The 22,940-nt window shown below is 56.0% G+C and overlaps 1 protein-coding gene and 1 long non-coding RNA gene across 4 annotated transcripts in view; one reads left to right on the top strand and one right to left on the bottom strand.

Annotated features, from left to right (window-relative positions):
- The first annotated feature begins 1,263 nt into the window (after positions 1–1,263).
- The window catches only part of IGSF9B (immunoglobulin superfamily member 9B), a 48,200-nt gene continuing 26,523 nt past the window's right edge, over positions 1,264–22,940 (top strand). For 2 of the 3 annotated variants that reach the window (XM_036930190.2, XM_036930188.2), the window contains exons 1-7: positions 1,265–1,771; positions 12,119–12,316; positions 14,149–14,295; positions 19,339–19,490; positions 19,747–19,864; positions 21,168–21,309; positions 21,613–21,758. In XM_036930190.2, coding sequence (XP_036786085.2) covers positions 1,708–1,771; positions 12,119–12,316; positions 14,149–14,295; positions 19,339–19,490; positions 19,747–19,864; positions 21,168–21,309; positions 21,613–21,758 — 967 coding nt within the window. In that variant the 5' untranslated portion in view covers positions 1,265–1,707. Of the gene's footprint in view, positions 1,772–12,118; positions 12,317–14,148; positions 14,296–19,338; positions 19,491–19,746; positions 19,865–21,167; positions 21,310–21,612; positions 21,759–22,940 lie in introns of all 3 variants that reach the window. The other variant, XR_005033517.2, reaches the window with a different exon arrangement.
- On the bottom strand, positions 3,135–7,369 carry LOC118934585 (uncharacterized). Its single transcript, XR_005033518.2, has 3 exons — positions 7,178–7,369; positions 6,403–6,512; positions 3,135–3,372 (listed from the first exon to the last, which is right to left on the bottom strand). It is a non-coding gene; the product is annotated as an uncharacterized LOC118934585 (long non-coding RNA).

Genomic DNA, 22,940 nt, shown 5'->3' with positions numbered 1-22,940 from the left:
TGGCTGGGTCGTTACCAGTGTGTTTGCTTTGCTGGGGTCCTCCCTCTCCATCTCCGGGCTGGCACTGAGCTAAGAGGGCTCAGGTTTCAGGGAAGGCCATTCCTCCAGTGCTCAAGGCCACTTTCCATGTGCATTGTGTGTGTGTTTTCCCAGAAGTAAGACTCCTTCTTGTTCTTTTAGGAGCTTCATGTCCTAAAGTCAGTGTTTTGTGGCCAATGAGTGCTTTGAGAGGGTGACATTTCTGAACTCTCCTTCCTTGCCCCTCTTTCTTCCTTCTTTGACCAACCCATCCTAGGGAACAGTGCCATGCTCACCACTGCTCTCAGTATTTGAGAGAACAAACATCTTCACTGCAGCTTCAGAACGCTGGTGTGAGGTGATTGTTTATAGTGGATGTTTCCATGACATTTATTTATTCTGCAACTACAACTGTATTGGGGGAGGGGATGAAGGGAAGGTTAGAGTACAGAGATTGGGAAATATGCAAACCTGCCATTGCTCATCTATCTTCCGCTGTAGGAAGAAGCAGCCCACCTTCCTCTTTTCCTGGCTCCCTCCATCCCAAACCCCTAACCTGCTCTCCAAATTTATCTTGACTTCCTGCAGCTGAGATGGGGCTAGGTTCAGTTAGGTGGGGAGGAATGTTGGGCATGAGGAGGCAGCCTTTTTTAGGAGTAGGTAAGAAAAAACTTTTATTGCTCAAAGTTGAGATTTAGTAATAATGAGCAACGGCGACCGGCACTGGGGGAGGCAGTGTGCGCGTGCGTGTGTTCCAGAGGGGGCCTGACGCTCCCGCAGCTGAGTCAGTGACTCATTTTAAGTCTTAACGACTTTGAGAGGTCATTGTAGTCATCCCCCTGCCTTCAGGCTGGATGGTGCTTAACATCACGTTCGGGTAGGAGGGGCGTGTTGCTGAGGGAAGAGCTACAGTATGCGGACAGCAGTGGGGGTGGGGGAGGTAGCTTGTGACCTCTCTGAAAAGCTCTCCAGCGGAGGACGTCCCCTAGTTTTCCCAGGCCGCACGTCCCTGGGTTTTCCCATCATTGAATCAGCACCGTCCTCCCGGGAACTGCTTCTTGCTGGATGGGAACCGGATGTTGGGTTCCCTGTGTGGGCGGGGGCGACATCCCTCAGACCTGTCAGGGGTAATTGAGACTCCGCGGATCCAGTTAGCAAGCCCGAGAAGCTACCATTGCCTTTGCCAGAAACTTGCCATGCAGTGTAAGCAGAGAACAGAACAGAGCGGAGACGCTACACCTCCTTTTCTCTGGCAATGCGCATGATTCTGCGGCTCTGTGCTCGCCACACTTCAACGCACCTTGAAATGGGCTCGCCTCCTTCGCGCCGCGACGGATATATAGCCGAGCCAATTATCCCCCAGGATGGTGCGCAGTGACCAATGAGCTGGAGGCGGGGGCGGTGCCGGAGGCCCGGCCCAGCTAGGTTTCACCGTGGCTCTGGCTGCGCTCTGCCTGGGCTAGTAGTGCAGGTGCCGCTGCGCCGGGGCTGAGGAGGCTGCGCGCCCAGTCCAGCAGAGCCGGGGAGGGATGGAGAGCCGGCAGCCCGGGCTGCAGGAGCACCGGCGCGGGGCGTAGGCGGGCGCGAGCGGGCGCGAGCGGGCGCGAGCCGGCGCTCGGGCGCTAGAAGTGTGCGGGCGCAGAGCACTTTGCGATAGGATGAGGCTCCTGGCTGGCGCGCGGTAGTACTATGATTTGGTATGTGGCCACTTTGATAGCAAGTGTGATCAGCACCCGCGGTCTTGCGGCTCAAGGTGAGTTGAAGTGCAGCGTCCCTCTTCTTGTCCCTTCCCGGCGCTCTCAGCCCCTGCCTCCCCGCTGCGGGTTCCCCGCCCCGCCGAGCGCCGCGCCTCTTCTCGGGCGAGCTCGGGCTCAGGCCAGGCGCGCTCTGGGGGCACTGCCGCCGCGGCTGGGGTCGCCGTCGAGGGGGCCGGAGCCCATGGGCGGCCGGGCACTCGTGAAAGGAAGCCTGGGGTCGGCTTCGCCCTCCTTGGACCTCAGGGTTTCACACCGGCGTGCGGAGCCTGGTGCCCTTTGCCGGAACAGCCGCCTTCTCAAACGGTGGGGAGTCGGCGGCTTTCCTGACTTGGCTGCCGGGGAGTTTGCGGGTCTCCCTGCAGGCTGCAGCACGGTGGGGCCCCGCGCAGCGCCTCCGCTCCGAAGACCGGCCCTTGCGGAGAGGCGCGACCCTGAGCCTTGGGGCGCTCGGCACCCACAGCTAGGGGACAGGTTGTCGGTCCTGCGGGCGCCCAGCGCTCCAGCTTATGCCCCTCCTGACCCCTCATTTAGGAAGCTGGAGGTCGGATCGCACTCGAAGGGCAGAGCGTGCACGGAGCCCCGAGAGACAAGAAGAGCTGACTAAGCGCGGGGTCCCCCGGCGGGCCCCGAGGAGTGCCCGCTTTTGGCTAGCCCTGCGAGACGCTCGCTCCCGTTTTAGCCGTACCTGGGCCTGGGCCATGAAAAAGTTCCCTAGGAGCGCACGGCAACCGGCCCGACCCCACGCCGCCCTTCCGGGCGGTGAGGCACAGCTGGCGGGGGACGAGGGCGGCGGGGGAGGGGGTTCCCACTACTGCGTCTGGTAGCGGAGCGAGGTTTTCTTCTTTCGTTTTTCCCCTCTTGAGCTGGGAAGAGGCTAGAGGAAGCCAGTGAGTTGGGTGATGCGTGCGTGAGCGCGCGGGCTTTTGCTCAGGAGACGGGCAAAGCGACCTGCAAGCCTCTGGGTGGCACCCCAGGCTCTTGGCCCTTGTATGGAAGTAGGAGCCGAGCCTTGCGGGGTGCAGGACTCTGAGCTCCGCGTTGTGAACGCGAAGACACGGCCCAGCTGTGGGCAAGTTCACAAAGCCGGGAGAGATGGCTGCGGGAGAGAACCAGTCGGTGGTGAGAGGCGGCAGGGGGACCCGGCAAGAAGAGAGCCCACTCCTGGCGGCGCTGAGGCGGAAGGGGTCGGCAGGAGGCGCCATTTACAGATTTAACCCCCTTCCCAGCCCCATCACCTTGTCTGGGGGTGTGTGGTGGGGAGGGAGAAGTGATCTGAGAAAGTTTCTGGAATGAAACGTCTCCCATGCCGTTTGGGGAGGCAGTCTGAACAGAACCAGAGGAGGGTGAAGGGAAGGGCGATTTTATTAAATGGTATGTGGACTTAGGTGGTTTTAAAATTCACCACTTGTCAGGTGGAAATACTGAGTCCGGGAACTGCAGATGCTGATGGAGCTGGGTGGACGTGAGGTGGGTCGAGTTGTGCTGGAGAGCCTTCTCAAGCCCCAGCCGCCTGCTCTCCCCCATTTTCTTGTCATCTTCCAATGCGCTCCTCTGCCTCCCCTCCAGTTTTTGGTATGTTCCTGCTATGGGACTGTTGCTGTAAGCAGAAAAGGATGTGCTGGGTTCTTTGAATAAAAAAGAGTCACTGAAGGGAGGCTCTGAAATAGCCTCCAAACTCAGGAAGTCAGGGTGAAGCCAATGAAGTTTTGGCCGATTTAAGCAAAAAATAAAGTAAAATGGGATTGTATTGCAGCAACACCAGAATAGCCAGACAGAAGGAAGGACTTCCCAACATTGAAGGTTGTTGGGCATGAAGGTTATGCCTTCTTTCTGGATGTCCAAAGGTCCTTCTGTCTGGGATGGTTTGACAAACACCCCTGCCTGTCACCCCTTATTGGCCTTGGAATCTTTTTAGTCTAAAGCAGCTCTAAGGACCTAGGTCCCAAGTTGAATGACTTGGGTTTAAATCCTGGCTCTGCTGCTTGCTGGCCCTGTGACCTTGGACGATTTTCTCAACCTTTCTGAATGTCACTTGCCTCAATGGAAAATGGGGTTAACAGTGTGAGCTTGAATGTCTTTTGTAGACATTAGTGCTATAAAGATATGAGAGACTTACTATGTGGTAAGTGCTCAGTAAATGTTGACATTATTATTGTAATTTCAGGGTCTGTGGGGTTCCAGGCCCCTTCTCAGCTTCTTTCCCTTGGGCCATTCAGGGCCCCGGGAGCTGGGAGTGTCTTGGGGGGAAGTTCAGAAGGCTGCCTCTGCCAGGATGAAGTGTTCTTTCAGGGGCGGACCTGGTCTGGTAGAGCCTCCTGTCCCTCTGCATCCCTGGGAGGGTGGGGAGGGCGTACAGATCTCAGTGCTGCTGGGAACTCCTTTGAAAGATTTGCAAAACTGGGGTTTTGTCAGTGGTCTAAGGCTTGTTGGAAGGACACAGGACGCCAGGAGGCAAGCAGGTGAGGGCATCACAGCCTCTGGAGGGGGGAGGGGGGACCTGTGTGGCAGGCTCCTGCTGTCAGGAGAAGCAGCGGCCAGTGTTCCAGGGCCGGCTCTGTGTGACAGCTTGCTGTTCTCTGACTGGCAGAGGCGACTTCTGGGGAGATCCCTGAGGGGGAGGGACTTTGAGATGCCACTGTTAGGGTTTGGATGAAGTAGGGGCTGCTCTATCAGAGGGGTGAAAGGGAAGGACTGTTGGTTTGGGACAGAGACAGGGAGGACCTCCCCCTTTTGACTTGAATCCTGTGTGTCTGGTGGTGGTCAGTGGAGAGGTTGGTGAGGACATGGAGAAGAGAAGCATCCGGAGCTGGGAAAATGGTGAGTGGAGTCTCCGCATCCCAGATGTTTGCTGAGCAAGCCTTGGGGAGGACCCTGGGCCATGCCTGGCTGACTCTGGGCCTTGATTCCCAAGGCTGCCTCCTCCTGTCTACCACAGTCTGTGGGTGGACTATCCATGACTATAGTGTCCCCTAATAAAGTGGGGTTCTGACTGAGGTCCTGCTGGTAGTTGGACCTGTGCACTGTACCTTCTGTCTGGCCTTGACCTTCCCTTCCTCGCTGTGCCAATGAAGTGGGGAGGGCGGAGGTGTGGACCTGGAGGTTACTAGCAAAACCCCACGGGTAGCCTATTAACTGAGAGGGACTCAGGTTAGGAAGTGGCCAAACGAGGTGTGCGTGCACGCTAGAGGCAGGGCTGTGCCTGGCAGCATGTTCCCTGGGAGAAGCTGAGGAGGGGATGTGTCAGAAAGGGCACGGCAGAGGGGCAGTGAGAATAATCAGTTTTCAGCTGCTGGCCTGAGGCCCAATGTGTGCTAGACTTGGAGTTGTCAGGTTTTAGAGCTTGGTGGTTTCATGTTTATGAGACAGAAGGCTGGGATCTGGTTGCCTAAGGAGCAGAGGCTGCCTGAAACCCAGCATCTCTGTTTCTCCCTCTTTCCTGGCTCCTGCCACTGCTGTCTCCTGGGGCCTGTATTTTCTCTCTCCCCTCTGCTCCTCACCCCCAGCCAGGACATGGCTCTCTGAGCCTGGCCTGCTCTCTCCTGCCTTTCTCAGGCCTGCTGCATGCTTGCTCATCTCTCACAGCCTTCCTGTGTGCTGTGCCGAGGGAGATGCTCCCCAGAGGGCCTAGGCCTCGGTATAACAGCACTCTGCTCTGCAAGACAACCCATCCCGTCTGCACCCCTCTTATCCCCAAGGCTATGGCTGCCTTGGATGGGTCCCAGGGTCAGGGGAGCAGCTCTCTGCTCTCTGGGGTGGGTTAAACAGCTGGTGTGCACAGTGGACTCGATCTGTAGTAAGAGCTGTCCGGAAGTGCATGCGCACGTCTGTATGTGGGTGCATGTGTGTGTATACATCCTGGGCCTGTGTGTATGTGCACAAGTGTGCCCATACCTGTGTGTGTGGCCATCTGTATTTGCATGTGCATGTGTGGATGGGGACAGTTAGTGTCCAGGCACGAGGTGGTTAGTGTCCAACCACTGCCTCCAAGTGGGAGGTGGCAGTGAGACAGCACTCAGAGCAGATGCCTCCCTTTCCTCATCTTCCTGCTCTGCACCTGTGCCCAGGCAGCCCAGAAGTTCCCAAAGTTGGAAGCTCAGCCCAGGGACTGGATTGAGGGATGCCTGAGGTCCCCCAGGGAAAGCCTAAATGGGGGGGACACACCAGAAAGAGATCCTGGGGACTCAGAAGATGGGTGTGTCTCGTTGTGGTGGGTGCTGGCCTCCACTGCTCATGGGCTCAGTGCACTGCTGGATAGAGAAGGGGCTGGTGGTTGGGGAGAGGAGAGAGGGTGCTGGGGCCGTTAGAGCAGCTTGTAGCCTGGCCTCTCAGGGGCACTGCCCACGGGTGAAAGCCCAGTCTGCCTGAGGCAGTTGACCTATTTTTCTTAGGAATCTTTCTGCTTTTCTGTTCTCTCTTGTGTGAATAAGCTGGAGCCTGGTGAGCGAAGAAACCCTTTCCATAAGGGTTTTGGAGAACCATTCCATGTGGGCGGGGCTTTGAGGGAGGTCCCAGCCAACCCAACTGTCCTGAGAAGACAGGGTCTGGGATCTTCCCCCCAGCCTGCTCTTTACATCCCCGCTGCCCCCCAGCCCTGCCCCTCACACCCCTCCTGGTCACAGGCACCCACCCACACGGTCTGTGGTGTACAGCTTGCTCACAGGCTCATCTTCAGAAACAGTATGAGGTGAGCCACTGGCCTCATTTCCTGGCTTCGGAATAGGGAATGCTCACGCTCCACTGTGAGTAAATGTGGGGATCCGATTTCCCACTTAGTTATCTTGTCTACCTGGCACCTTACCCGGGGAGCGTGGCCTGGCAGCAGGCAGAGCCCGGAGTGCCCTCACCTGCCTGCTGGGCCTGCTGCCTGCCTTCGCTGTGGCCTCCTGTGCCCTGGGCCAGCTGGGGTGTGCAGGGTGCAGGCCCCGCCCAGGCGGTGGGCTGGGCTGGGCTGGGCTTGTTGCTGAGGACCCACTGCTGGAGCAGAGCAGAGGCTGGATTACTGACTGCTTCCTGTCAGTGACTCAAGGGGAAAGGGCTCCTGGAAATACAATCTAGCTGAGAGCAAATTAAGGTTGCTAATAGCATCCCTGCCTAGTGGGCTGCTGGAGGGAGCCCAGCAGAGAGGGCTAGGGAGGAGAGGTGTCCACAGGAGGAGGGAGGCCTGCCACGCCTGCCCTTCCCTTCCCCATGCCATGCTGTGAGAGATGGCAGAAATCCTGGAGAGGACAGGCTGGGCTCGCCTGACCTCTGACTTCCGACCTCTCAGGTTTGCTAGGGAGCGAGGGCTGGAAGGGCCGTGTGGACAGCAATAGGGAGACCATAGAAGGTGGAGACCTCTCAGCTGGGGATGGAGATCCTTGCTGGAGGCAGAAGAGTGTCCAGATGACCTCTTGCCCACCTACCTTCTGGAAAGGAGGGCCAGGACATGGTCTGATGTTTTGGACACAGGCCTCTTCTCCATCACACACTTTGAGAAGGCAGGATGTGGAGCCTGTCCTCTGCCTTCCTCATGCCATCCCTCTGCGTGTGCACCTTCGTGGGAGGCTCTGGGAGCCTGAGCTGCCGGCTTCCTGGAATCTCCTGGAGCCTCCTGGCTTGTCAGGGAGGAGTGACTGGGGGACTATCGGGGGCTGTGCCTTTTTTGGACTCAGTAGGGATTATTTTTAGGCTGGCAGATGGAGGTGGCAGTGGCTGTCGCTGGTATTATTAGACAACAAGCCTGTGGTTTGGGAGTCTGGTGCCCGGAGGAGGTGGGGGAGGGGCAAGGGAAGGAGGAAGAAGAGGAGGAGGAGGAGGACGAGGACGGGGTGGGGTTTCCAGTAAGTACTCGTTCCTGAGCAGTGCAGGCTGGTGCTCACCCGTCCGGTCCTGCCCAACGCAGCTGCTGACAGACCCAGCCCGGGTGCGTGGGCCTCAGGCAGAGTGGCGCTCAGCCCAGAGCCCCCCAGAGCTGGCCGGGTGCCTTCCGAAGTGGGCCCTTCCTGTCGTCGTTCTCTGGCCCTGGGCTGCAGGGGTCTGGCTGTCAGAGCCTCTCCCGAGGGTCCAGAGGGGAGGGGCTGACCTCCGGCTCAGGGAGGAAGAGGGGCTGTTCCCGGGCGCAGGCCTCCCTGCGGCTGTGGCCAGGCAGGACCTGAAGGAGGGCTGACCAAGCGGAGACCCCGCAGCCGGAGCCTGACTCCCTGCTACCTACCTCAGTGACAGCTGAACCAGGTAGCCTCTCATTTGCTCATTTGTGAAATGGAGATGGTAGGACTTCTGTCAGGTGGGCATTAAAAGAAATTTGTGTCACACTCTCAGCACAGAGCTGAGGACGTAGTAAATATTTAGAGGGAGTGAGGCTGGCCTGGCAGCTGAAGTGCTGCCCTCCCTGGCTTCTAGACCTCTGGTTCTCGGGGGCCCTTCCTCCCCCAGCCCTGCCCTGGTGGAGGAGCCCCAGCCTGTGAGTGTTGGGCATGGCGCTTCGCCGTGGATGCCTTACGGTTTTACACCCACAGGAGATCCAATGGCAGTTCCTTGGCTGCCCACTGGGTGCCACCTGGCCTAGAGAGCAGGTGATTGTACCCCATGGTCTTCCCAAAAGGTCAGCCAGACTGCAGGGCCACCTCAGCCTCCTCTGCCCTCCTGCTTTCTCCTCCCTACCTGGCAGAACAGCTCTGAGGCGGGCTGGGCAGAGCCCCAAGGTGCAGATTCGCTCAGCTCAGGTACTGCTGCTTCCTGCCTCCTCTGAACGGGGTGTGTGAAATCCTGGCCCCGCATGGCCTTCTGCCGCCCTCACCCTTGAAGATGCCAGTTTCCTCTTGGGTCTGCTTCGGGCTCTATGATGGGGAAGGGCTCGGGGGACCTCCCCTGCTTTTGCAGCCCCTCCTCACCTCACGTCCCTGGCCAGCCTTGGCCTCCCGTCACCCATGCTCCCATCCTCCCTGCTCCCTGAATTCAGAGCCAGTGGGTAGCTGCTCCCGCCAGCCCTGCTGCCTCAGCTCCATCCCCCTGCAGGCTCTGGGTCTGTGGAAGGCCCTGGTCCCTTCGCAGTGGCGGAGCCCTCGGTGCCCCAGAGCCCTCTCTCTCTCTCTCTCTTTTTCTCTGGGCTGGGTTCTGCCCGTGTCTGCTTTGCACTGTGCCCGTCTCTGTGTCTGTCTTTTCTTGCTTCTTGAATCTTTTGTTCTTCAGTTCAGGTTAGTGTCCTCCTTGGTTGGAGTTCATCTCTCTCTCCTCCCTCAAGCCCTTCTTCCCTCTCTACTGCCAGCCTGCTTTGCTTTTTTTTTTCCGCTTTGAGCTTTTCTGGAGAAAGTGTTTTATTAGACATGCTTTGGCTCAGAAAGGATCAGGCTTAGAAAGAAGTGCTTGTGGGTGATGGAGTGAGAGAACACGCTGTGTGTGAGTGAGTGTGTGGTGAGGAGATGAGGGAAGCTGATAAATATTTTAGGATTCAGAAAATCAGTTGGGTTGGACTGAATGCGGAGGCTGGGGCTCCCAACTCTCTCCTTGGGAAACACCGTCTCTTTTTTGCCTTGCTTATAATACTTGGGATGCTCATCTTCCTGTGTCCTTTTTCATCTGTGGCCCCTGGTTGAAAGGGCCCCTGCCAGGAGACGAGGGTGGGGTTGCCTGGTTCGGGGGCAGGCCTTGGGTTGGGTGCTCTGCCCCAGGCCCAGGGCTGGCTGGAGGGGAGGGTGGAGACCTAGTGCCAGCACCAGCATTGGGAGTGTGTGAAAGAGGCTGCCTCATTCCTATGCAGTGAGAATGAGGCTGTGCTAGGTGCAAATGAACAGTAGGCACTGTGGGAACCATGGCAGAGGTGCCCACATCCTGGCATGGACCCCCAGAGCCCTCAACGCTAGCAGCCCAAGCCGCCAGAGCCAGTATCACTGTTGAAGGTGGACAGTTACCCGCCCACAATGCTGGCCTTTTTCCAGCACCTCTTCCTCCTGCCTTAAGGCTCTAGGGCCAGATGGATAGGAGGGAGCCCCTTCTATGGACAGCCTCTACCCCCCACACCAGGTAACCTGGCCTCTGAGAACAGCTCCCTCCTCTTCTCCCAGGAAATCCCTTTTCATCTCCTTGAGAGTTAGTGCTGCACCACTCACATGTGCATGCACACATTCACACTCACCCCCCATGTCCTTTTGTCAAGAGGTACACACGTTCATATATGCACACACGTCTTTTTGTCAAGAGCTCCTCTCGTGCACACACACGTATATACACAGTCATGCACTCACAAGCTCCTTCCCCCGTTCACTCATGGTGGCCACTGTTTGCCATTCCTTCTGGGTCCAGAAGCAGCCTTTGTGCTCCTGGATGCTGGGAGGCAGGCTAGTCCCTCTCTGGGTGCCTCTGGGGTTGTGGGGGAGGTGCCTGCTGCAGCTGGGCCCTCTCTGTGCTTTCCCTGAGGGGCTGGAATTCAAACTTAGCCTGAAGCAAGGCTGGGGGTGGGGGGAAATGAGGAAAACCTGCTGGGGCCTCAGGCAGGTGAGTGCAGCACTGCTCTGCTCCAAAAATACTCTGTGATCTTAGCTCTTTCCTCTAGAAAACAGTGATGTCACCAGTAGCCAATCAGCTTCTGGAAGGGTTTGCCGCCTCCTCCTTCCGCAACTTGGGGAGGAGAGAGAGAGGAAGGGGGAAGAAGAGGAGAGACACAGAGACAGACAGACAACAGATCGACTGACGTTGAGAGAGACACACACCCAAACACAGAAGCACACAGGGGTCTCTCTACCCAGAAGAGCAGGCAAAAGCCCTTCCCCTTGCACAGAGGAATGGAAGCCCATGTATTCCCCCCATCCAACACACACACACACACACACACACACACACACACACACACACACACACACACGCGCGCGCGCATGCTGATGGAGGCATAGAAGAGGGGAAAGACAGGCAAGCAGACAGAATCATCCACATAAAGTGGGAGCTAGAGAGAAAGAGACAGAGACATGGAGAAGGACCAGGAGAGAGCGAGCCAGAGAGACATCCAGAAAGACAGAAAAACACATAGAAGGAGCCAGAGAGACAGAGACAAGGGAGGGGGCCACAAGAGCCCAGAGGGTCAGGGATGCAGTAAGAGTCAGGCCCAGAGGTATCAGCCAGGCAGACACTGTTCCCCGGGCATCCTGTCCCTGGTGCTGCCCGCAGGGCCCCAGCAGCCCAGCAGGCGAGGCGGTGCAGGTGGGGAAAGCTGTGGTCTGGTCCCGGGTATGCTGTGGGGGAAAGCAGGAGGGAGAGGCTTCTCCAGGCTGTCCCTTTCCCTGGGAAGTAAGCTAGACAAGGTGACTTTGTGGGCACAGAGGCCTGGTGTGGGAGGGAGGAGTGTCAGGCTGGAGGTGGGGGCTACACGCCTCGTTCAGGGGCTCAGGAGGAGGCTGCCAGGCCTGCGAAGCAGTGCCTGGGTGAATGAATCTTTCCTCTGGTCCTGCAGCTTGGGGATGGAGTGGGTGTCTCCCGCTTTGGTCCCCCACCCCCAACCCCCGGCCTGGAGGATGGTTGCACCCTGTCCTGCTGTGTGTTTTGTTCTTTTCCAAAGGTGGGGGTGGTTTCCTCCTGGTTGGCTGAGGTCAGCAGCCCCAGACCCCCTCCTTCCCCAGCGTGCTGTTTTCCTAATGGCCGTATCTGGGCTGCTCTGGAGGATAGGTTGGGGGTGTGGAATCAGAGGGCTGGAGGCCACTCCCACTCCCCCCTCGGAGGCAGGTGCGGCAAGCTGGAGGAGGGGCCTGGGGAGCTAGTGCAGGCCTGGGGGCTTTCCTTCTGGCGTTGCCAGGAGCAGCCTCTGCTCAGCTGGCTAGGGATTCCCCGCCCCGGTACCGAGTACTCTGTTTCTGTGCTGTGAGCACCCGGCTGAGCTGGGGGTGGGGCTGAGGAGGATGGCTGGCTCCGCGCAGTTCCTACCCGGCTCTCTGGGAAGAATCACGCTGGAGGCTGTGCCGTGTTCATCATGGGCGGCCGCGGGCCTGGCTGCTTCTCCAGAGAGGCCCGGGCCCCTGCGTCTGCTCAGCCGCCAGACTCCTTGGATTTCTTGGGGGCTAGGCATGTCACTGGTCTGCCCATCTGGATCAGAGGGAAGGTCCGGCTTGGAGGACCGAGGAACTGCATCCCTCCAGTCCTTTGCCCCCTTGGGATCATGGATACCCTTTATCCCCCAGGGCCGCAGGAGGTGGAGGTGGGGAGGTGGGTGTACCCGGTGCCCCTCTGGGAGTGAGTGCCCCTCTTCAGGAGGAGGTCTGGCCTTGGGGAGGAGGTGGGGCACAGAGGTCTTTGCTCCAGAACACAGGGCTGCCCCTGGAGCTCCCAGGGCAGGATTTCCTTGTCACCTTCCTTTCTGCATTTCAACTTTGCTGTCCCATCAGGTGCCCACGGCCTGCGAGAGGAGCCCGAGTTTGTGACCGCAAGGGCCGGTGAGAGTGTGGTCCTGCGATGCGATGTGATCCACCCAGTGACAGGACAGCCCCCGCCCTATGTTGTGGAGTGGTTCAAGTTTGGGGTGCCCATCCCTATCTTTATCAAGTTTGGCTACTATCCCCCTCACGTGGACCCTGAGTATGCAGGTAAGGCCTGGGCCAAGGGGGGCTGCCCGCCCTGGTTTCCTCTGTGGCTGTGGCATGGCTGCCTCTCCGTCCCCAGCCTTCCAGCTCCAATGACTGTCTGGTTGTGGCCAGGGTCACCCTTCTTGCTGCCTTTATCTCTATAGCCTCTCAGCTTTTTCTGACTGGTCTCTTATCTGTTCTTCAACAGTCTCTGCCTCTTTCCTCCCATCCTTTGGACTCTGGTATGTTGTATAAGTGGAGGAAGTGAAGCCCCAGGCCATGCATGGCCAGATGCTGGGGTGAGGGTGGGAGCTGAGAGAGCCCCTCCCCGAGAGGGCTCCCTGGGGGCAAGGCTGGGAAGGTAGCTGTGTGTCAAGGAGCTGGTCAGAGCCATGCAGGCCTCTCCAGGCTGGCCAGAAGAGGTCAGGGGGTTTGCTCTGTCCACCCTTATCCACTCCCTCCCTTTGGCTCTGTGGTTGGGGCCTCATCCTATCCCTGAGTGTTAAGTAAGTGGCTTGACCCACCTGTGCATGGGGCGCCTGCTCTCTGCCCACCCTGCCACGCCAGCCTCCCTTCCACCCCATTGGTGTCTAGCCCTGCAGCCCTCCTGTCTGCAGTACTCTGCTAGCCAGCCTGCAGGGGAGTAGGCGTGGGGCATGTGAGATGTGCAAATGTGTGTGTGAGTGTGCATATGCATGAGCACATGTGAGGTGTGCGAATGGGCATGTGTGTGAGTGCAGTTGTGAGTGTACACAGGTATAAGTGTGGGCATGGGGCTGTGAGTGCACTTGTGTGAGTGTGCACCTGTGAGCGTAGGCTTGGGTGTGTGTGAGTGCAGGTGTGTGAGGTGTGTGACCATGAGCATGGATGTGGGGGGTGTATGGGGTTGGGGTGCGAGGGAGAGTGGAAACTGTGGGAACTGCTTTTAACTACTTCTGGCCTCTGAGGTCGGAGCTTCATTTCTCTCAGAAAGCTTCCAGTTGTCTCTCTGGAGCCTGGTCTTTCTGGCTGTGGTTGGTTTTGATAGTCGTGTTTTTAGGCAGATTGCCAGCATGGAGACAAAGAGGAAGGCAGAGGAGGTGGGGACGCAGGTGTGAGGAGTGGGCTGAGGTGGTGCAGGGCCACAGGGTGGGGTGTCACTGAGGCTGCTCTGCATCCCTGTCCTGGGGGCAGGGGAGGCGGGTCCCATTCTGCCCAGCTCCTGCTGCACATCCTACCTTCTCATCACCCCGGGAGCCAAGGCTGGAGGAGGGTGGAGGCAGATTGGCAGCCGGGGGTCTTTGCTTTGCTGCCAGCCCCTTTGTCATCTCAGGCTCACAGGCCCTGGGGTCTCAGCTGCTGGGGGCATGGGGCTCTGGCTGGATAAGTGGTCTCTTGGGCACTGACAGCAGGACCAAGAGGGGCGATATGGAGAGGTGCTAGTATGGGGACCCATCCGGGATGGGGTGTCCCGTCCTGAGTGGAGGTCCGGAGATCTGCCCTGGACTGCCCTGTGTCAGCCCCCTTGCTGGCTCCCCCCACTACCCCCAGCTCCCCTGTCTGTGTCCCTCACTCCTTCCCTTTGTCCTTAGAGATGTCCAAGAGGATGGGTGCATCCTGGGGTTCTGAGGCTCTTGCAGTTGCCCTGGGCCAGGGTCAGCCGAGGCAGGAGGGCTGGGGAGGGAGTGTGGCCCACTGGCAAGGTTTCGTGCCTTTTCCTGTGCTGCCGGCTGTGGGGTTTGGTCCAGCTGTTGTTAGGGGCCCTGCCGTGGGAAGTGGTCTGAAACCTACGATGGGTCCTCTGCTTCTGGCTGGGCTAGAGGCTGCTGAGCTGCTGATGGCCTCTGGGGCTTTCACCTACTTTGTCCCCACAGGCCGGGCGAGTCTTCACGACAAAGCATCCCTGCGGCTGGAGCAGGTTCGCGCTGAGGACCAGGGCTGGTACGAGTGCAAGGTGCTCATGCTGGACCAGCAGTATGACACCTTTCACAATGGCAGCTGGGTCCACCTCACCATCAACGGTGCGTAAGGCCTCCTTTTGGGGATGGAGGGGCAACCTGGGAAGACCACTTCTCGGAGGGCCCCCCTTAGAGGAAGCTTCCGTCCTCAACTGCACCCTATCCCTGCTGCAAAGAGGAACCTCAGCCAGCTGGGCCCCACTAGATCTCAGTCCCCTGTCCCTGCTTTTCCCTCTCTTGTTTCCACAGAGCCTCTGGGGTTGGGGGAAGGGGCACATGAGGAGCAGCTCCCTGGGCACTAGGTGGGGCCTGCTGTGGGTGGTGGTGGCAGAGTTCCTTAGAGGGAGGTAGGAATCTGGGTGTTGGAACCGGAAGGGTTAAGGCTTTGTGGAGGGCACATCAATAGTCGCTGGCACCGTTTCCTAGCTTCTGGAAGATGGGATTGACTGGGGAAGTGCCTTCCCACTCCCTAGTGGGCTCCGGGAGTCCCTCCATTACAGTCTTCCTTTCTCCGTTAATGTTTTGGTTGCTTGTTAAATATACTCATCTGATTAATGTGTATTGAGGGTCTACTGTGCTAAGCCCTGCTCTGACGATGGGAAAACTGGTGCAGACCAGGCGTGGTCCTCACTTGTGCTGCTGGTTTACTGTCTGATAAAAAACATAAGAATCCTGGGAAGAATAACAGCACTAATGGCGGTCAGTTATTTATCGCTCAGGTCAAGTGACCTGTGCTGTGCCTTGGTGCTTTAGAAGTATCCAGGCAAAAGGGTGGCGAAGCTCTCTGCAGAGGTCTCAGGTGAGTTTGCCCACTTCCGGGTGCTGGACTGGGCCGGAGGCCTAGATCCTTGGGGTGATAGGCACCAGGGACTGGACCCTCTGGATCTCCCCGGATGGAGAGCCCCCCTTGTGGCCCTGGAAGTCCTTACTTGGAAGGAGATCTTCTGGAGGAGCCAGGAGAAGCTAGAATTGTCGAGAAAATTTGAAGGAGACATGCTGTGTATGCTTTGGAGTGCCACACCCAGCTTTGATCCTTATGGTTTTGATGTCTGTGACTATCAGTGCTGAGTTTGGGAGACAGAAGTCTCTGTTGTTCGTGGTTTGGAAGCTTTGCACAATTTTGATCTGCTCTGAAGGATGGCTCTGCTTTCCCTCCTGTGGGGTTGGGTCATTCCTCCCAGGGCTTGGGTTAGGCCACGTTCTTGCTGGTGTGAGAACCTGTCCAGGGTCCTGGAAGCCTCCACTACAGGCAGCCAGCAGCTCCTGTCTGTCAGTCCCAAGAGACTGATTGGAGGCTTATTTTAAATCTTGAGTGGGCTGTCCCCACCACCCAGCAAGCTTTTGAGTCACCTCCTTTTGATGCCAGCTGTTGTGTGTGCCAGGAATGAAAACTCATCTTAATATTAGCCCAAGCAAAACGTAATTAGGAAGGTAAATCCGCTGCTCAAAGCTTCACTGACTGAACACCGAGCCAAGAGGCTCCGTGATGTTTTCTTTCTCCCTCACGCCCTTTTTTAACTGGGGCCAACATCTCCTGCAGGCACACTCGCCTTTCACTTGTGAATCATCCCACTGGTGTTCACTCCGTGGTCTGAGATGTCAGGTGCTCAGTAGACACTCACGTGGTGGCAGAGTAGGATTTCTTTAGGAAATGTGTGTTGTATTACCTCTTTGTCTGAGTTTGCGTGAGTGGGAGTTGATTCTTTGTAATGCCTAATTGCTTGAAATAGAATGAGCACGGAATAAGAAAGACCCTGAAAAGATGTGGTTTGTTTCATGAATCCACTGCATTTTAACTGTATGATCCTGGACATCTTAAGTCTCCTCTCTGAGTTCTGTTTTCTCAGTTACCAAAAACAATGCCTACTTACAGAACTATTGTGAGGATGGAATGAAATAGCATGTGAGAATGTCTCTTACACAGTGTCTGGAACATTAATTACATGTGGTAATTCTGTGTAAGATGCTGGCCATCCTCCTCAAGAGAAAAGAAGATGTAATCAGATGGGAGTGTATCAGCAGGGAGGTAGTAACCCAGGAAGAACTTCAGGCTGGAAGATACAGGGGGCTGTGGTGTTGCAAAGTACTTGTGAGTCCACCAGTGATTATCCATGCAAAACACATTCTTGAATGCTTACTCTGTGGCAGGCTCTGGGGATACAGCTGTGGGCATAACCTAGACCCTGACGGAGACTTAAAGAGGCAGTGAAGTCCAGAGGCAATTGCAATATAGACTTTGGGAGCACAAAGCACTTCCCTGAGGAAATGACCCCTGTGCAGAGACCTGGCAGGGGGAGGAATTAACTGTCTACAGAGGTGGGAGGTGGGGAAGTATATTCTAGGCAGAGGGAACAGCATGCCTGGAAGCCCAGAGGAAGGAGGGCTGGGTCATTCAGGGAACATGGTGCACTGAGGGCATTTTGTTCATATGGAAGTGTTGGGCAGAAAAGCTAAGAATGTGCACCGGCTGTTCCAGGCTTTATTATCAGTGCTTCTTATAGAATACTGTGCCCTTACCAAGTCCAAAATGGGTAGAAAAGAACACACACCTTTCCTGGTGAGCTACCTCTCTCCTTTCTCTCCCCATCTCTCCTTCCCAAGTTCTGAGGTCCCTTCCAGCATAAATATTTCCACTCTTGAAGGAAAGGGTCCAGAGTGCCACATTCCATTGCTTCCAAACCGGAGTGTTAAAGGTCAGGCATTTTCTCACAGGGATCACATTTGGAAAATGAAAGGCCAGTGGAAAATTAGAATTACAAATTGTCTCATTCTCCTTGTATGTTTTCTTGAAGACCAGTTGGGTGGAAACAAACCCAGTTATTTCTTTATCACATATAAAATGCCCAAAAAGCCCGAGCCAAGGCTTGCTTTAGGTCGGTGAATTAGTCGGAGAGGCCAGCCTATTTCTAACCTGCACTATTAATTATAGGGCACTTGTAAAAAAGAATTAAGCCTGGAAATAAAGCTGGCAAGCTAACACCTAATTCAGTAAATAACTGAGAGTCAAACCATTGTTTTCCTGAAACGCAAAATTGTTCAAAGCACTTTCCTGATTAGTGCCTAAATAATAAAGTAATTATGTAATTAGTAATTAATTTGTCACTTCAGGACATAATTTAATTTATTATCTCTTCTTTTAAGCTTGACACCAGAGGTAATAGAGGCTGTGGCTGTACTAACTATATTTCAAGAGGGGCTTTGTTGGATAAGCACATCACAGGGCAGGAAGAGAGGCCTGGACATCAGGATTCCAGGATCCCTTTATCTGGGTTCAGAATGATTTTACAGTAGTTTTACATTATTTTTACTGTATTAAACGTTGGACGAGAATTGGCTGGCTTGAGGATGGCTATTATTGTGTGTGTTTTTGTGTGTGATGAAGTGTGGCTCTTCCATTTGTGGTCTCTCTAAGTGCCTCTGGTGTGCCCACTGAGCTAGGGGCTTCAGAGGTCGTTGAAGGAAGTGGGCTTGCCATGGTCTTGCTTGTAAGGAGTTTCACATCTTTGACTTTGTGCTAGTCTGTGTGTGTGGGCACCTTTGTTCATTTACTTCATTCGTCCACTCAACAGATGTTTGTGCAGAACTGTGTTACATGCCAGGACCTGTGCTGAAAGCTGGGCATACAGTGGGATTCACGGGAAAGATCTCTGTTCTCAAGGAGAGTTGTGATAAGTGCTTTAAAGAAGATAAAACAGTCTAAGGAGATAGAGAATGCAGGAAATGCCATCTTAGATGGGCTGTCAGGGGGAGGCAGAGATGGCCTTGTAGCAAAGGCTTGCAAAAGCCAAAGGAGTACCATCTGGTGTAGAGTTCTGGCAAATGCAAAGGCCCTGAGGTTCCATGTACATGGCACATGGAGGACGACAAAGACGGCCCTGTGGTTAGAGCCCAATGAAGGGGAAACACAGAGACAAAAAGACTACAGACAGACAAACATTGAGAGAGACATGTACACTCAAACACACAAGCACACAGGGACCCCTCCACACAGAAAAGCAGGCAAAAGCCCTTTCCCTTGAACAAGGGAACAGAAGCCCATGTGTTCCCCCTACCCAGCTCACACACACATGCACATGCACATACATGCATGCGCATGTATGATGGACAGCACATTGGTGGAGGGGGCAGGGCTTTCTGGAGAGGAGAGACACTTTTTAGCTTTTTCCTGATGCCTCAGGCTCCTGGAGATACAGTGATGATGATAGTGATGGCAAAATAGCCAACATTTTACATGTGTTCCTATTTTTCAAGATCCTCTTCACATGCTTTATCTCATTCATTCCTCACTCAATTCTGGAGGGTGGGGGATTTAGTAGAGTCCAGAGAGGCTGAGTAACTTGCTCAGGGTTACACAGCAAGCGGCCAGTTAGCGCTTGAACTTGGTCCTGAGCTTTGGGTTTTCTTGAGATGAGCTCAAAATGACCTGCCCAGCCTGGTGTTGTGATTCTCAAGCCTGGTGTTCAGAAGTGGGGCCCCTCCTTATTATCTTGGAAGACTGCAGAACTGATAGACCAGACTGCCTCTCCAAGCAGCTCAGAGATGCAAGATGGAAGCTCTTCAAAGCTGATTAACCAAATAGGGTGGCATTTTAGCAAAAACTCCAGTGCAGGTGGGGTGGAGGGATAACCTGGCATAATCAGGAGAATTAAGATCTGTGTTCGGCCTAGATGAAGCTCAGATGGCCACTGTCCCAGCGATGTGAGCACCTGGGTGGGCCGGGTTGAGGGAGTAGGGCTGTCATGGATGGTCCCGATGGAGCCGTCCGCGGAGCTGGCAGATGGGCACGTCTCAGGACCCCGAGAGTGCTTGTTTATCACTTTGCCCGTGGTGCTGAACTCAGTAAGTTCCCTACAGATGCTCAACAAACATTCATTTATTGGAATTAGCCAAGTACAATAGGAAAAATTTAGAATTTGGATGTGGCCAGATTGACTTTGAAGTACGGGTCTCTGCTTCCTCTATAAGATTTGTGGGCAGGTATTTCACATGTCTCCCTACCATCCTTACACCTCATAGAGGGGTACGCATGAACACAGGAGGCAGCCTGGTCTGGGTGGCATTGCATGTGGGACAGTCTAGCTAATCCACTGCATTCTCTTGTTGCAGCTCCCCCCACCTTTACAGAAACACCCCCCCAGTACATCGAGGCCAAGGAGGGTGGCAGTGTGACCATGACTTGCACAGCTTTTGGGAACCCCAAGCCCATAGTCACCTGGCTCAAGGAGGGGACACTCCTAGGTGCTAGCGGGAAATACCAGGTAAGTGTGGTTCCATAATGGGGCTACTGCTCTTGCTCCTCCTTGCCCACCCTTCCTTTGCCTGTCTCTCCTTCTCCAAAGTGGCCTTCTGTGCAGAGGCAGGCAGATTGGCTGTGTTTGAGTTATTGGAGGGAGATAGAACATGAGGCTCCAACTCCCTGTGCCCAGTGCATGAGCCCCAATGCCGTCTTTGCCTGAGGATGGCATTGGTGGGGCCCGAGGGTAGGCACTGAGCTCCATCTCTCCTCGGCCCCAGGTGAGTGATGGCAGTCTCACAGTGACATCGGTCAGTCGGGAGGACAGAGGTGCCTACACCTGTCGCGCCTACAGCATCCAGGGGGAGGCTGTCCATACCACCCACCTGCTTGTCCAAGGTTAGAGCAATTTCTATGGCCCTTTTATACCCTGGGCTTTTGCCCGGACTTCCAGCCCAGCTGAGCTGCAGAGGGATTTTCCTAAGGTACCACTGACACAGCAGCGGGTGGGTGGAGAGAGGGCAGCCCGTGAGGAGCTGGGTGGGGGCTCCTCCTGAGTATTGTGCTCTCACAGCCAGAGCTCTCATGGTGGCATGGGGTGGTGGGAGGCTCCATGATGAGTAGGGTTCTGGGTCATCTATCTGCCCCCATAGTGTCATGCCATGCCTCCACCTTCCCCAGGGGAGACCTCCCTCAAGTCTCCATCCATTAGTGATGGCATCAGTAAATAAAGATAGGAATTCAATTCCAACCTCAGATATTTAAATAACACCGAGGTCATTTAGCAGAGCTGGGGTCTGCCTGGTCAGCACAGGGAGATGCCACTCTGCCCTGCTTGGGACCTCAGAGTGCCTCTACTAGAATAGGTGGTGTCTCGGTGGCAGGGTCTCTTCTCTGAGCTGAGCCCATCCACCCACTCTGCTTTCCATCTGCTGCCTGCTGGAGGGTCAGGTGAGGGCTGTTGGTGGCTGTCTGGGCTTCCAAGCCTGGGAGGCGCCTGCTCTGTCTGCCTCCTGACTTGGGGTGCTGAGTGGCAGCAGGGGCCACAAGTCCCTTTGCAGCTTGGAGGAGAGCTGACCTCTCGTGAGAGAGCAGGTGGCAGCTGCAGCCTGTCTGGAAAGCCAGCACCAGGGACTGGTAGAATTTCACCTTCTGGTTATTCTGCTTTCCCCTGCCCCCTCTCCCTAAAGCTGCCTTCTTACCCTCTGTCTGGGAAGCAGCACAAACTTCTTAATCCTCCAGTGGCAAGATTATTCCTATTCTGGATTGAAAATAGTGGCCTTTCTCCCATCTGCATGTGTGTATGTGTGTGTGTGTGTGTGTGTGTGTGTGTGTGTGTGAGTGTGTATACACAGCAGGGGTTAGAGCCAAGATTTATAGAAGGCTTGTGCATGGGGGGCAGGTACAGTGCACCAAGGAGGGTGCTGCAGCTGGCTAAAGGGGGTGGGGCACATGTGGCCATGCCCCAGGACCTTTGTATCTCTGGGGACCTGTAAGGAGAGTAAGACCCTGAGCAATGGCAGCTGCTAGAAGTGTTTCCATGACAACTGCCCAGGTTGTGCTCCTAGATCTTGGGCCTGTGCTGTCTCCTGCTCCCCCAGGGTTCAGAGCACCTTCCTGAGGCATTAGAGCTGCCTGGAGGCCTGGGGGCTGCTCTCCCCTCCCCACCAGGCGAGGTCATGTTTGTGTCCTGTTTCCCCAGGGCCTCCCTTCATAGTTTCTCCTCCTGAGAACATCACTGTCAACATCTCCCAGGATGCTCTGCTCACCTGCCGGGCGGAGGCGTATCCTGGCAACCTCACCTACACCTGGTATTGGCAGGATGAGAACGTCTACTTCCAGAAGTGAGCACCCTGCCCTGACCCCTCAGGGGTTCCCAGCCAGGCCCCCAGTGGTAAGGCCTCTGAGCAGGCTCTGCCACGGGCTGCCTCCAGGCTCTGGGAACTTGGAGGGTGGTCCGTGAGTCCTGCATGCTGAGGACTGTCTGTGCAGAGGGGCCTTGAGAGGCCTTGGGGATGCCAGGAAGCGTCCGTGTCCTGGCCCCTTCCATGGGGTGGGGGGGCTTGTTGTTCCCTTGCTCTGGTGTGTCCCCAAAGACCCTCTTCTCCCACTTGCATGTCCGCTCCAGAGTGCTTTTGCCTTTGCAGTGACCTGAAGCTGAGGGTGCGGATCCTGATCGATGGGACCCTAATCATCTTCCGGGTGAAGCCTGAAGATGCGGGGAAGTACACCTGCGTCCCTAGCAACAGTCTGGGACGCTCCCCCTCGGCCTCGGCCTACCTGACTGTGCAATGTGAGTCGGGGAGGGAGATCCCTGGGGGATGGTGCATCCAGAAGCTTCAGGCACTTGACCCAGACTGGAGGCTGGAAGGCAGCAGAGACCGGGTGTGGGCACAGGGAGTGTGGGCGGAGTGGCTGGAAGGAAGGAGGAACATCCCCAGAGGAGGAGGCCCAAGCTGGCCCATCAGGTGAGAGGCACGCTTGCCCGGCGCCTTCCGCAGGCCAGGTGCCACTCCCCACGTTGGCCAGTTCACCCCACCAGCCGAGCTTAGCTTGGATTCAAGGATTGCAGGCCTTCTGAGCGGCGTCCTTGGGCTGAGTGCCACCCACACCTCTGTTGGGACCTTAAACCAGATACTCTCTGGTGTTTTTTCCTCAGGTATCTGAGGGCGTGTAGCTGAAGGTGGGATAGGCTAGTTTCCTGCCCCTACTGTAGGTGGGTGTGTGGACGAGCACAGAGGCTGCTTTTTGGGTGACTGGGTTGTTCTGCCAGCACCTGGCTCCCTCTCGACCTCCTCGCTGCTCTGCTCCAGGGTTGCCAGAGACCGAAATGAATGAGCTGCTCCTCATGCCAGAACCATCAAAGGCTTTTGTGCAGTACAATGATTCAGTTTGCTGATCTTGAATACTTCCCCCAACTGGCAAGCTGAGCACTGTAAGAGAGAGATGGATGGATGAGTAATGAGATTAATTTTTCCTTTTGATTTGCGGATGGCCCTGTCACTCAGGGAACAAAGACCCAGCTTTGTTGCTGTAAGTGACAGGCTCTCCATCATTGGAGGGCTGGTGTGGAAAAACCGCTCTCCCCCGGGGGTGTGGAGTGGCAGTGTGAGAAGCGACATAATCTATAGACACGGCCCAGAGTCAGCATTTATGCTGAAGACCAGTAGACCCCTCAGTGCCAGGTGTGGCGTGGCTCCGTCCACCGTGCAGAGCTGGGCGCTTGCCCTGGTCTGCTGTCGAGTGGGCAAGGCGGTGGAGCCAGCTGGACCTGCAACCTCATCATGTCCTTCTTTATGCAGTGATTTTGCTGGCGGGGGCAGAGGCACCATATCTCCGCTTATGCTGTCAGCAACTTAAGAGGACTTGCAGCATGCTGTCTTATGGATCCCAAGTTTTTCGAACTGTGAGGCACAGGGAAAGCTGTGTGACCCCAGTTGTCGGGTCTCCCCCACCCAGACCTGTAGTAGGAAAG

This window comes from Manis pentadactyla, chromosome 13 (assembly GCF_030020395.1).
Source record: "Manis pentadactyla isolate mManPen7 chromosome 13, mManPen7.hap1, whole genome shotgun sequence".
NCBI lineage: Eukaryota > Metazoa > Chordata > Mammalia > Pholidota > Manidae > Manis > Manis pentadactyla.
The sequence above is the reverse complement of the archived record's forward strand: the minus strand, read 5'-3'. Positions and strand labels throughout refer to the sequence as shown.